Source organism: Papilio polytes, unplaced genomic scaffold, assembly GCF_000836215.1.
Source record: "Papilio polytes unplaced genomic scaffold, Ppol_1.0 DF821289.1, whole genome shotgun sequence".
In the NCBI taxonomy this organism is placed as follows: domain Eukaryota; kingdom Metazoa; phylum Arthropoda; class Insecta; order Lepidoptera; family Papilionidae; genus Papilio; species Papilio polytes.
In genome coordinates, this window is record NW_013527915.1 from 208,099 (window position 1) to 220,450 (window position 12,352).

General features: G+C 34.8%; 1 protein-coding gene across 1 annotated transcript in view; it reads right to left on the reverse strand.

Moving 5' to 3' along the window:
• Nucleotides 1-677: 677 nt before the first annotated feature.
• Nucleotides 678-12,352, reverse strand: part of LOC106109221 (potassium voltage-gated channel subfamily H member 8-like) — a 34,238-nt gene continuing 22,563 nt past the window's right edge. The window contains exons 3-17 of the mRNA XM_013290631.1: nucleotides 10,819-10,927; nucleotides 8,233-8,463; nucleotides 7,721-7,858; nucleotides 5,877-6,124; nucleotides 5,141-5,375; nucleotides 4,448-4,611; nucleotides 3,820-4,036; nucleotides 3,390-3,569; nucleotides 3,011-3,210; nucleotides 2,635-2,884; nucleotides 2,409-2,524; nucleotides 2,003-2,286; nucleotides 1,719-1,917; nucleotides 1,477-1,626; nucleotides 678-1,404 (exon numbers count right to left, since the gene is read on the reverse strand). Of these exons, the coding sequence (XP_013146085.1) occupies nucleotides 928-1,404; nucleotides 1,477-1,626; nucleotides 1,719-1,917; nucleotides 2,003-2,286; nucleotides 2,409-2,524; nucleotides 2,635-2,884; nucleotides 3,011-3,210; nucleotides 3,390-3,569; nucleotides 3,820-4,036; nucleotides 4,448-4,611; nucleotides 5,141-5,375; nucleotides 5,877-6,124; nucleotides 7,721-7,858; nucleotides 8,233-8,463; nucleotides 10,819-10,894 (3,165 nt within the window). The 5' untranslated portion in view covers nucleotides 10,895-10,927 and the 3' untranslated portion in view covers nucleotides 678-927. The remainder of the gene's footprint in view (nucleotides 1,405-1,476; nucleotides 1,627-1,718; nucleotides 1,918-2,002; nucleotides 2,287-2,408; nucleotides 2,525-2,634; nucleotides 2,885-3,010; nucleotides 3,211-3,389; nucleotides 3,570-3,819; nucleotides 4,037-4,447; nucleotides 4,612-5,140; nucleotides 5,376-5,876; nucleotides 6,125-7,720; nucleotides 7,859-8,232; nucleotides 8,464-10,818; nucleotides 10,928-12,352) is intronic.

Consider the following 12,352-nt stretch of genomic DNA (forward strand, 5'->3'; position numbering starts at 1 on the left):
ATAATAGTAATTATTGCAAATATATTGTTATTAGATACAATTATTATCAAAGGTATGTCTTTTGTAATTTAAAACATAATTAAAACAATATTTACAAATTATGCAAAACTAAGTTACTTAACAAGAACTTAATTAAGTTATAAAAAAAATCCTATTCTATTTACTGAATCGTTGTAATAATTTTGTTGTAGACACTAATAAAACGGTTTTTGCAATATAAAATAAATTAAATGCCATATAATTTCGTTTCTTGAAAACCAGAAATGTATGGAAAAGTCGGAAATCAGGACGTCAATTAAATAATGTAACATTTTCTATTATGATATTATAATACTGATAATAACATTGCAATATACTATTTAAAAAAAAGACTACTTAAAAATAAAATTCCCTTAAAAACTACGTTTGATTATTATTCTTAAAATACCAAAGGAAAATGGTTCAAGAATGGTATTTGAAATATTCTCTAAAGGTAAATCCAATATCATCAACCTACTACGAAAATTGGAGAAGATATAATAATTTGGCACAAAATGTCTCACAAAATATAATTCCTTTGTTAAAATTGACAGTATAAAGTTATTTTTTTTAGAAAAAATCTAAAGTTCTAAAATTTATGTGGAAATTTTTTTTAATACATTTTTTTACATAAAGGAAAACTTAAAATATTTCGTAAACTGACAGTACTTTTGATATGATGATTCATGACTAGATACAATACCAACCCACTGAAGCATTGATATAAAAAACTGATTTGATAAAATAACAGAATGACTTATATCTTGAATTGATATGCACAATCTTTGCGTGAAACACGAAGAATTTAACTCTAAAAGTATTCTTTACAAATGGAATACTTACGAAGATAAATACAATATTGAAATGCCTTTAAAATAATTATGGCTCATGAGCAGAACAACAGACAACTTAACCATTGATATTAGCCTTAAGACTATACGTACTGGGTTGCGATCCTTTTGACGGAAGCAATCTTTCTGATGCTTCACAAATATCACTAGCAGAATATCTGTTTCTTTTCAAAGTTGCAGTTTTGTATTCTCTGTCTACAGTTACTTTGACTTCTGGTTGTACATCCAGCTCTCTGGCACTACCACTCAGACTTCTATTGGGTTCAAATTTATCGCTTGATGTACTAGAAGGTGTCTGGCTACCGTTTTCGGTTTCTATAATCTGTTCAAGGGCACTGGGTCTTCGACCACGTGGGTCGTAGTATTCCACAGAGGCAGGTAACACAGGAGCTAGATTAGCCATTGGGTCAATGCCTAGTAGAAGCATGACTGTCGCTGGATGTTCCATTATGTACTGGGTAACAGAATGAAGGAAAGGTTCTGTTTGAGTACTTCGATGGATCTTAGGCCTCTCTGGAGTAATTGGTCTTTCTTGCTGTAATAACAACACCATGTATGAACACTTGAGTAACTTAAAATTTAATATGAATAGTTAATAATAAAATACCTGATCCCAACAAAACACATCGGGTGGATGACTACAACTGCGAGCGAGTTGATTAGGAGGTGCATTCCATTGCAGATTAGGATTGGAATGGGCTGCGTGCCATCCGCTCGGTCCTGTCATTTCTTGTAATGCTTGTATTGCATTGCGAACCTACAAAGTATGTACAATATTTAATATTTTTCTGCTAGTTACATAGTTAATTAAATTATTTATTAAATCCCAATAAACGTTACGAAATTTACCTCCATACTCAATGCTGCAACATCATGATGTAGTGTGGAAACTTGGGTATCAAGTCTGTCTACAGATGACCTTGTATGATGAACTTCTAAATTAAGCCCTTCTAAGGAATCGGCTCTTCCAAGTTTAGGTGTTGCTACGCTACGTTGTCTTTCTATTCTTTCGCGCAATTCTCTATGAGTTAAACGTTGTCCGTCGGGTCTGAAATTGTACAAATTTATAATTTATTTGTAATAAAAGTGTTTATGTTTGAAATTATTTCCTTACAAAATTGCTAATAACAAACCTAAATTTATGACGGGGACTATTAGTAGATGTTATCGGTTGTTTCTTTGGCGAGAGTGCGTAATCCTCTGGTACATTTTCATCGTCTTCTGATATAGAGGGAAGAGTCAGGGAGGGATGACCGTTGCCGTCAGACTCCTGTTCCGCTTCGTAACCTTCTCTCAAGTTATATGTCAAATCGTGTTGTATATCGTGAATGAATTCTTGTTGGTATTCAGGATAGAGTCGTAATACTTCAGCCAAGCCACCCATGTGGATACATTTTAGATCGCAATACGTCAATGCCTGTAAGTTGTTGCAAATATTTATCCATGTATGAATTCTAGGTATATCAAAGAATTTAACAAATAACTCATACGGAAAGAAATATAAGGAGCCTGTGGAAATGTGAAAATTATAAAATTTACCTTAACATCACTGCTTGATTTGACGACGACATCAGGATTGTTAGGTTGGTTTCCTCCAGTCCCATTAAAAGCGTGTAAGTGAGTATTCATGTCACAACCGACCAAATCTCCTTTGCCTGTTAATTAAAATAGTTTCTTAAATTACTATATTCCTTACTTGTGACTTTATCATTTGCATCATCCTAGATGTATAGTATTTAAACATCGGTATTTGAAAACAAATTACCTAAAATAGCCACCACCATCTCGTTCTGCATGACTTCCATGGAGCCATTGCAAATATAATAGATGTAGGTGAGAGCATCTCCCTTATGTACGAGGTACTCGCCGGGTGCACAGAAGTTGTTTCTGATATGCAGCGATAAAAGTTTGAGGCAGCCTTGCGACGCAGATTCGAATATAGGCAGCGAGAGAATCTCTCGGTGCAAATGTAATGATACATCGCCTCTCAGCTCTTCCGGGAATTCTTTTAACGTCTAAAATACAGGGATTAGGTTCAAAAACATTTAATGAATTATAAGACGTATAAATTGCAATATAGTCATAAATACTACGGGCATCAAATCGTTTTTCGACAGAGTTAAAACAAAACATTGGTGTACCTCGTGGATATCGATGCCGTGATTCAAAGACCACATTGTCTGAAAGTAATCCTGCATTCGCTGCTTCAGTTCTTTCGGCACTTGATTAAGAGAAAGGAAGTCCTTCAGATCTCGCCACTTGCTTTGATACATGGACCGTCTCGAGTACATTCTTTGAATTATAGCCGTCACATTACCAAAGACCACAGCATGCATAAGTGCTAAAAATGTAAAGAATTTAAAAAGGTCAAGTAAATTGTATATTAATACATTAGAATAACTGAAAATGTAATTTTAAGGTTCACAATTAAGGGCAACTTTGTCTTATTATGTGTTTACATTCTACTTTCAAGTTTATCCTAAATCTTGCTCTCCTCAACAAAGATTAAATAAAACCAACCTCCAATCAGCATGGTGAGGATGCTGAATATCTTCTCTGGCAGAGTGTTAGCGGATACGTTACCGAAGCCGACGCTAGTCAATGACGAGCAGGTGAAGTACAGCGCCGTGACGTAGCTTTCACTATGCGATATGTTCATTATTGGCACTTTTAGTCTCTCCGCCAAGTTGTTTATCCATCCTACAAGTTTATAAGCATGATGAAATAAATTGTCAATCAATGAAGACAAAAATCACTTGACATCAAGTAATATTGTTAAGTAGTCACTGCTCATGAAGATGGTTTTATTCCATTTAATCTTACGTGGAAATTACCAAATATTTTAGTAGAATAAAAATAGTGTGTTAATTTTTGTCTTACGCATGTTTCTTTGTTATATGCTAATAAACATCTATCTAATCCAAAATCTTTGTGTTGACAACATATTTACCTAAATCCCAGCTCTCATTCCTATGATGTTCTATTTCCTTTTCGGCGATAATGAACCAGATGCAGGCGAGCCAATGTGCGACCAGTGTGAAGGAGAGCATTAACAGGGTCAGTATCAGCGCCGAGTACTGCGAGTATCGATCCATCTTCTGCAGCAAGCGCGCTAGCCGGAGCAGCCTCGTTAGTTTCACTAAGTGCACATTCCCGTGCGTCGATTCCTGTTTGAAGGAGAACTGTTAAACAATTTATGTTATTATATTGTTGCAATTCAAACTATCAAGAACAAATTTCATGCAAGATAAATAAAAGACTATGTAATTTAATCTAAGAAAATATAAAGATTTAAGTTGCATTTGATGATAATTGACAATTTCCCACAGAATGATCATATAAATAGAACAAGAAAACCTCCAGCTTAAAAAAAAAACAAATGAAGCTTGGAATTCGGTATGTAAAATCTTTAAAACAGTTCTGGTTTAGCAAGAATCTCCTGCTAACATGTTTTTCTTAACAATGAGGAATGTAAATAGTTGAAATCTAACCGAAGAAGAAAAAAAAGAATGAAGAATTGTATTTTCTTTCATTCGTGTCGAAAATTAATAGTGTATCGGTTATAATTAAAAACTTACCGTTCCACTATAAACGTCGGAAGCATAAAGTAGGTCAAACGGGAGCGCAGCCAGGAGATCCACTACGAACCAGGATCGGATGTAATTAAGGGCTATCGCTTTGGAATCGGATACCACTTCGCCCTTTTTACTCACAAACGTCGTTCGAAAGTTTAACACTATATCTAAAATCAGATAAGAAAAATTTTATACCATTAATTCCATAACTATATCTATACTAAGATTCCTTTATATTTCAGTTCTATAGACTTTTCTATAAATACTGTAGTGATCGAAATCATTGGATACAAGTTCATTTGATTCTAAAAGACAATGAATCGGAATTCAATTTGATACAATCCATCGTTTCTAAGATAGAAAATCTACAAATTATGCAGACATCTGCCACAGTAGACAAACTTAAAGACAAAATTCTCTTTCATTAAACTAAAAGCGCACAATCCTTTTAGTCTGTGACATTGTAAATCCCCTTGTACGCTCAATTCGTTCTATTTCAACTGCTCTGGTCTATTGTAAGCTTTCGTATTGTATCGTGTATTGTTCATGGTATTTTAGAAAATAACTGCCTCCAATTATTTTATAATCGATGTTCGACATAAAAGGTATACCAACAACAACTGCAGTGCCTGGCTGCCAATTAATATAAAATTATGTCATTTGTTTTAAAATTTTTAGGCTAATAATGAATCATACCAATAATAAAGAGTGCTTCTACAACAACGTCACTGGTCACACTGATTCTAGGATGTCCTTCATCGACGAAGCTGGCATTGTACGGTACCACCACAGCCACGTAAAACGTCGCTATCAGAATGAGCCAGTCCCAGAAAGTTTTAAAAACGCCGTAATGCGAGATAATAAATCTTGACTTTTTTATTGCTGAAGTTTTGTACTCCGGCAGAGGAGGGTCCGATGAATGAAGTAAATTCTAAAAGGCAAAAGGATTCATTAATACATTTATTCTAAATAAACATTTCATCGATCACTTTGTATTCCACGACAACGTCTATTAATTAATCTATCGTTAACATTAAATTTGATTTTGAATGAGGCATCTGGTGAAGGAGATGTGCTTTTATATTTGTGTAAATATTTAAAGCTTTCATTAATCTCAGTGAAAAGCACCATGTTGATGGATTCTCCTTCTTAACTAAAAACTATTTATTGTATCTTGTATATCCAAATTTTAAGGATTAATGCCTGCAAATATAAATTAATTAGCGACGAAGATTTTGAAACATCAAACGTTAAAGTAATTAACATGTTCATAATATATCCCTTCCATAAATTTTACCTGAAAAGGAAACAAGCAAGCGGACCGTATTAAAATCAGAGCAAAATTATCTCTTAGCAATTAAGAAAGCATTTCTTTATTAAAATATTGTACAAACTTACACGAACGTGCCAAAGAATGTTTTACCTTACTAACATTGTTTAGTTTGAGTTTTGTCTTCATCTTATCCGGTTTGTAATGTCCTGAAAGCTGGTAGAGGACGGCCCTTGAGCGACGCCTGCCCATGTTGGCGGGCGAGGGCGCTTCAGGGTCAAGATTGCCATTAGGGTCTGGAAGTAGGCAACTAGATTCAGCTCGGAACCGGGCGCCCAATAGTGCCGCTGCGGGTACAAATGGGGATAACGCTAGAGTGACGACGCCTGCTGAAGGCCGCACCGCGGCTCCTGCACGATGAAACCGCCCCGTTACTACTCCGTCCCTCTCGCACATACCAGCTAACCACCATTTACTCTCACTCACACAATCAAAACTTCTCTACTCTCTCCTACTTTTACCAACGCTCACAAAATACTGTTTCTCTTTTAAATTTACCAGTCTCAATACTTTAGTTAATAAATCAAACTGTTGACCCGCTTTAATATTCTTTGAGGAATTCTAGACTTATCTTAAGAAAATCAGCATTTTGATTTGAAAACAAGGGAAGTACTAACTATTACAACAAATGGTAACGACCTAATCTAATTATTTTATGGATGTACATTGATAGCTTCGAAATATTTAACTTTAGATACAAACACGTTTTGTTCGTAAACACAAAAAGATTCATGTTCTAAGAAACGAGATTGTTGTAAGAAACAAGGAAAGTGCCGAAGAAAATTTATGATACAACACCGAACAACAGCGTTAGTACAAATCGTTTTAGACGGACATTCATATTGATTGAATAGGATTGATATTACTTTGGAAGGACAAGTTAGTCGAACTAAAGATATTCTTTACGATACGAGTTGTGAAAAAAAAACTTCTAGAATATTAATAATGTTTTTAAACACAACGTTTGAATTAAATCTTTCGAAGCTCTCACTGTTTCATGGGTAACAATAACTGGACTAAGCTACCTTCAAAATTGAATTTATTACAAACATTACTAGAAAAAAATGTAGTTTTACGAAGTTATAGATACGGTGGAAAGAAACGACATGAAAGAATACATTTATTTCCATACACACGCATAACCTATTACTAAAACATGCTTGAACTAATTATAAGAAGTATTTAAATATCATAACATTGCACACAACTTTAAACATAGTATACGCACCACAGATAAATCAATCTCAAATGGAATATTGCATAAGAACAAAAGAACTTTATAAATATCTTTCTTAATTAGTATAAATAACATGAATGTTGTTGTTAAATTAATATTGATGTTTTCAAATTTATTTATCGCACGAATATTATTTTTATTTATTTTTTAAAAATCAATGAAAATTAACAAAATACTTTTATCAGAGAAAGTAATTGTGTTATGTAATTATCAAACATTTTAATTTTGTTATTTTATAAAAATGTAAGTGGCGCTTACTGGTATTGTTAATCTGTTCATTAAATATCAGTTGCAGTTGCTAAGGAATAATGAAATGAAAGATTTTCAACAAAAATGTGTAGTGTATTTTGCAATGCTACGTTCTAATTCTTAAATAACGACGTGCTCGATTAGATGAATAAATATTCATTCCGAATTCATAAAGTTAACGTTAGTATGTCAAGTTCCTATACTACGATATACAAGACATAGAATTTGTATCGTGCGATGATGTTCGGATTTACTACAGCCACAGGATCTATTGATTTCATTCTAACAATCAAATATTATAGAATCTATCATTAGAAGGACGTGCTTATGCATATAATTAAAATCATGGAGAGATATGAATTATTCATAATGTCTGGGGACTAGACGATGTCGTATATAAGATGATCTATTCCATTGTTTTGTTTTAAAATCGAGTGAATCGTTATTATAAAGCACTTACCGCTGTCAAACTCCTCATTAGTGTTCATGGCCGCCATTTTTGTATTCGTAATGTCCTTGAACGAGGCAAGGAACAATACCACTTCACGTTTTTCATTCTTAATTGGAACGATATCGAGTAAGCACCAGAAAGGAGAACCTGTAAATAAGCGGGACAAAGGACAAGAAAATATTATTACTACATCGAAAAATAATAAATAAAAGTCCTTTGTTTACAGGAAAATGATTGTGCAATTTGTAAGAACGAGATTCTGTTTGGACGAGGATTGTAAGTGGAATTTTAAGGCGTCACATTTAAGAAATGTTGATAAATCTAAGGGAAGAGAAAAAATATTGCGGAACGTAACACGAAGAAATCGTAAAGAGTTTTATAATTTTGAATTCCTGGAACAAGGCACAAATATTTCCATCTACAATGAGATGCGTCAAGGTGGACATTGTTTTAAATGTTTTTAGGTCTATGGATGACAATTTTAAAGGATGCTAAACTAAAACAGAGAATTTCTAAATTACCAGTTTTCTTATAGAATATCAGTTCTAGTTTCAATTCGTGCTTGGAGTCTAAGGCCGCGTCTATTTCATGTCGGTGCTCTTCACTGGTGTCGGGGCCGTGTAGGAATTTGCACGCGCAGCCCTTTTGCATGATGTGCGCGCGCGCCCACCCTGTCAGCTCACAGAATCCGTCCGAGCAGTACACGATCGGGTAACACGGCACTTGCGCATTGCCCAGCACGAAGTTGCTATCTATTGACAAAAATTGCACTTACTCTTACAATTCCCTCCTAGATTCTTTAACAAAATTTTACAAGCTCACTAATGTTCAATCCATTAAAAGTAACTAAATAATTGTGACTTGTGATTAATAGGAAATTATGAAATTATCCTACATAAATATATTTATTGCTAAAACAACCTGGTTGATAATATTTAAGGTTCAAAAAGTTTTTAAAAATCTGCCCTAGGATGGGTTTAAGATTGTGTTTTTGACTTGCTTGGTCCATTGGATTCAGTCACCAATAGACATCCACATCGTCCGAGCTTAAGGGGTTTATCAGAATATATAAATTGTAATTTCATCGATAAGCCAATAAGTATTTTTGAAACAATAAAAACATACTACTCATAAACCAATGTAAGGAAACGTGTCCGATTTACGTAATCATTAGCAGGGTGCTGAAAATATCTGTATATTTTTTGCCGTTTCTATAAATGTATTTACAATAAATCAAGTCAAGATACTATAAATGTAGCAGAATTTTTATTTTCGTACATCTACTGTTGAATCCTTGATTGAATAACGATCTTTCTTACGTCGCTCTCAGCTGATTTTTTGTAAATCTGTTTGAGAGCGTTCGTCACGGTACTGATTGTACGTCACAGTATTTTTATTTCTTAAAACAATAAACAATCGAATCAGTTCCAGTGTTCGTTTCATTTTTATTTGAAGTAGGTTTCGTGATTCCGAATAAAATATTCTTTTTCTTCTTTTTAATGAGACTAATGTAAAGGAGATTTTAAAAAAGTCTAGATGAATAAAAGAAGGTAAGGGTTGAGAAGAAGAAGAGTATTAGGAAAAATAAATCACGACTTCACGCAGGTATACTGAAAGATCATGGTAATAAATAACCTTAAAATGGCGTAACATCAGTAGTTGTTGTATTTGAAGCAAAAAAATTTGATACATTACAATATACTGCAAAAATAGTGGGATGGCATTTTGAATGCTATTAATACTTCCTGTATGGTCACGGCAGAAGTCGTTGCACGTTCGCGAATATGCTTGCGGCTAATTTTACTGGTACTCGGTCAATGCGCTGCTATCGAACATCGCGGGATCGAAATAACTGGTCGTTAACTGAAGCCGCTGTTAATTTGCAATTGTTATGAATCAAAATACCTGACCAGATGAAATTTTCATAAGGACTTTTATTAATTTATAATGTGAATGTAAAAATCTTAATTCTTATTAGTTTATGTATGAAAGGGACGCTTTTTTAAAAAAAACAGGTCAAAAGGATAGAGATATTTTGTAGAATAATTAACAAATGTTTACAATGGATAAAATTATCCACAGTTTTAGACTCAACAGATTATTTATCCAGTCTCTTTATTTTTCTCTTTATCACAGTTATAAAAAAGATAGAGACACGAAAATCCAAAATTGCTTTCATCTCATAATCCCTTTATTGTATGTGACACAAAGGAAAGATGTATAAAAGCAGCTTGATTAGGCCGACTGTGAGCGACTGTACCTCAATTTTTAATCATAATCAAATTTTCACACTAATACGGCTTTACGGTAAATGGCAGAAGAAAAAAAAAACAGTGAGCGCGCTTACAATCGATAGGAGACAATACGTCTGGCGTGAAAATGGTATTATTGCATATGTCGGTGGCTCAGTGGTTTAAGTACTTGTCTTGTAATCTACAGATCTTGGGTTCGAATCCCGCCATGTACTAAGGTGATTTTAGATTTTTTGAATTTTGATATGTACATAATTGACGCGACGTTTTTAGGGTTAAGGAAAACATTGTGATGTAACCTGGGATGTGTGCAGGTCGAAGAAATTTAAAGATATGTGTGTGGTCAAACTATTTTTTTTTATAACACAAGGTGGCAAACGAGCAAGCGGCCACCTGAAACCGCCAAAATGGCAAAGCGACCGCTGCCCATAGACATCCGCAATTGCAGATGCGTTGCCTACCCTTATACGACGGACGAGGAGATGCACATAAAGAGAACATTTCCCCTTCCTATGCATCTCCTCCACCGTCAAATCCACTTGCTCTTCCCAACCTCTCCTTAATAGAAAAGGGTGGTAAAGAGAAAGGGACTTAAATTAGGCCTCCGGCACCACACTCATCAGACGAAACACGGAATTGCTTCCATTTCACGCCTGTCTTCTGTGTGGTCGTGGTATTACACCGGGCGTGCCGGCTTATTCGTGCTAAGATGATAAAGCGGGCACTACCACTGTCAAAACTATTCCCACTGGGTTCAGCGTGTTTAACTTTGGCCTAGTCACCCTAACTTAGGGTTGGCTCCGAGCCCCTCAGTGGGGACGTACAGTGAGCGTGTGATGATGACGATGTACTCACGTGTGCCATCGAAGCGTGTAGCGATGGTATCTAGGAAGGTGTTTTGGGGCGCAAGCAGCCCCTTGCGCACCGGCATCCCACTGCGCCGCGAGCTGAGCGCTCACTACCCCTGGAACAATATGACGTCACAAATTTATAATACTCATATATTGTTTGTTAAGAACAAGATCTGCTGTGATTCAGTTGTGCCTTAACTTACGGAAATGTAAAAGTTCCACATAATATATTTGAGCTGTTATGTATTTTTAGATAAACTCTATAAGATATTTTACATTTTTGTTATTACTTTTGGAACTTTCAAAATATCTAATAACTATAATAATTCTCTTAGTAACCTTGGTAAAAAGAAAGTGAAGATATATCTTTTTCTCTTTATAAAGATTAATAATAAGCAATATACCGGCTAAGCCGCCGTTAGTAGCTACTAATATAGCAATATGAAAGTTTTATTAAATTGTATCCTACCTATTCACTAACCTTTACCTGCTTATTGGTCATAACCCATCTTATTTATGATACACTCAATAAAATATTCTAATAGTAATACATAGATATGTTCATATTACATTTATTGAGTGTGTATTTATTACGCGAAATAAACATTTTATTACGTATTCCTACTTTAAAATATTATTTCATAGGCATTTGGAAACGTTAAACACCTTTTAATTTAAAAAGTATTTGAACAAGTAATTCTATGGTAGTCTTAAGACCGTTTTATTTTATTTTGGCAGTGGCTTTCGCCCGCGACTCCGTCCTCGTGGAATTAAAAAAAACATAAGCGTGTAACCTATGTGTTCTTCCAGACTATCCTCTACATCTGTGCCAAATTTAATCGAAATTCGTCCAGCCGTTTCCCATTTACAATATTAGTAATATTAATGTAGTAGACATTTTTTTCGTCTAAGAAATTTACCAGTCTTATTCTATTACTTCGAACCGAAGTAGAGATAACGTTTGTTGAGACACAGAAATATATATCAATATAAATCCTTAATGAGAAAAAAATGTTCATTACGGTACCATGATTATAATTAGCTGTCTTATAAATCTTTCTATACAATTAACGCCTCGCAAGTTGACCCATAAAACGCCCGCCTCTAGAATATGCCTGCAGCCTCCGTACCGTACCATAAACATTTTATGTTTCATAAATGTGCTCGTAGTAAATATGAATTAATGGTTATTCGAGGTTACGCCCTTTTCCTGCCATATTTTTCTATATGACCGTAAACAAACAATGCGAATCTTGCAATCTCTTATTAACATCTCTTATTTTATAAATTTCCGCACAGACTTCCTAATTTCGTCTGATGAGTGTGGTGCCGGAGGCCTAACTATAGTGCCTTTTCTTTACCACCATATTTCTTATAAGGAATGGATGAACAGGGAACGTGGATTTGACGGTGAAGGAACCGCATAGGAAGGAGAAACTTCCTCTGATGTGCGTCTGCTCCTCCGTCCATTAAGGGTAGGCGACGAATTCCCTATTGCGAATGTCTATAGGCAGCGGTCGCTTCGCCAGTTTGGCGAA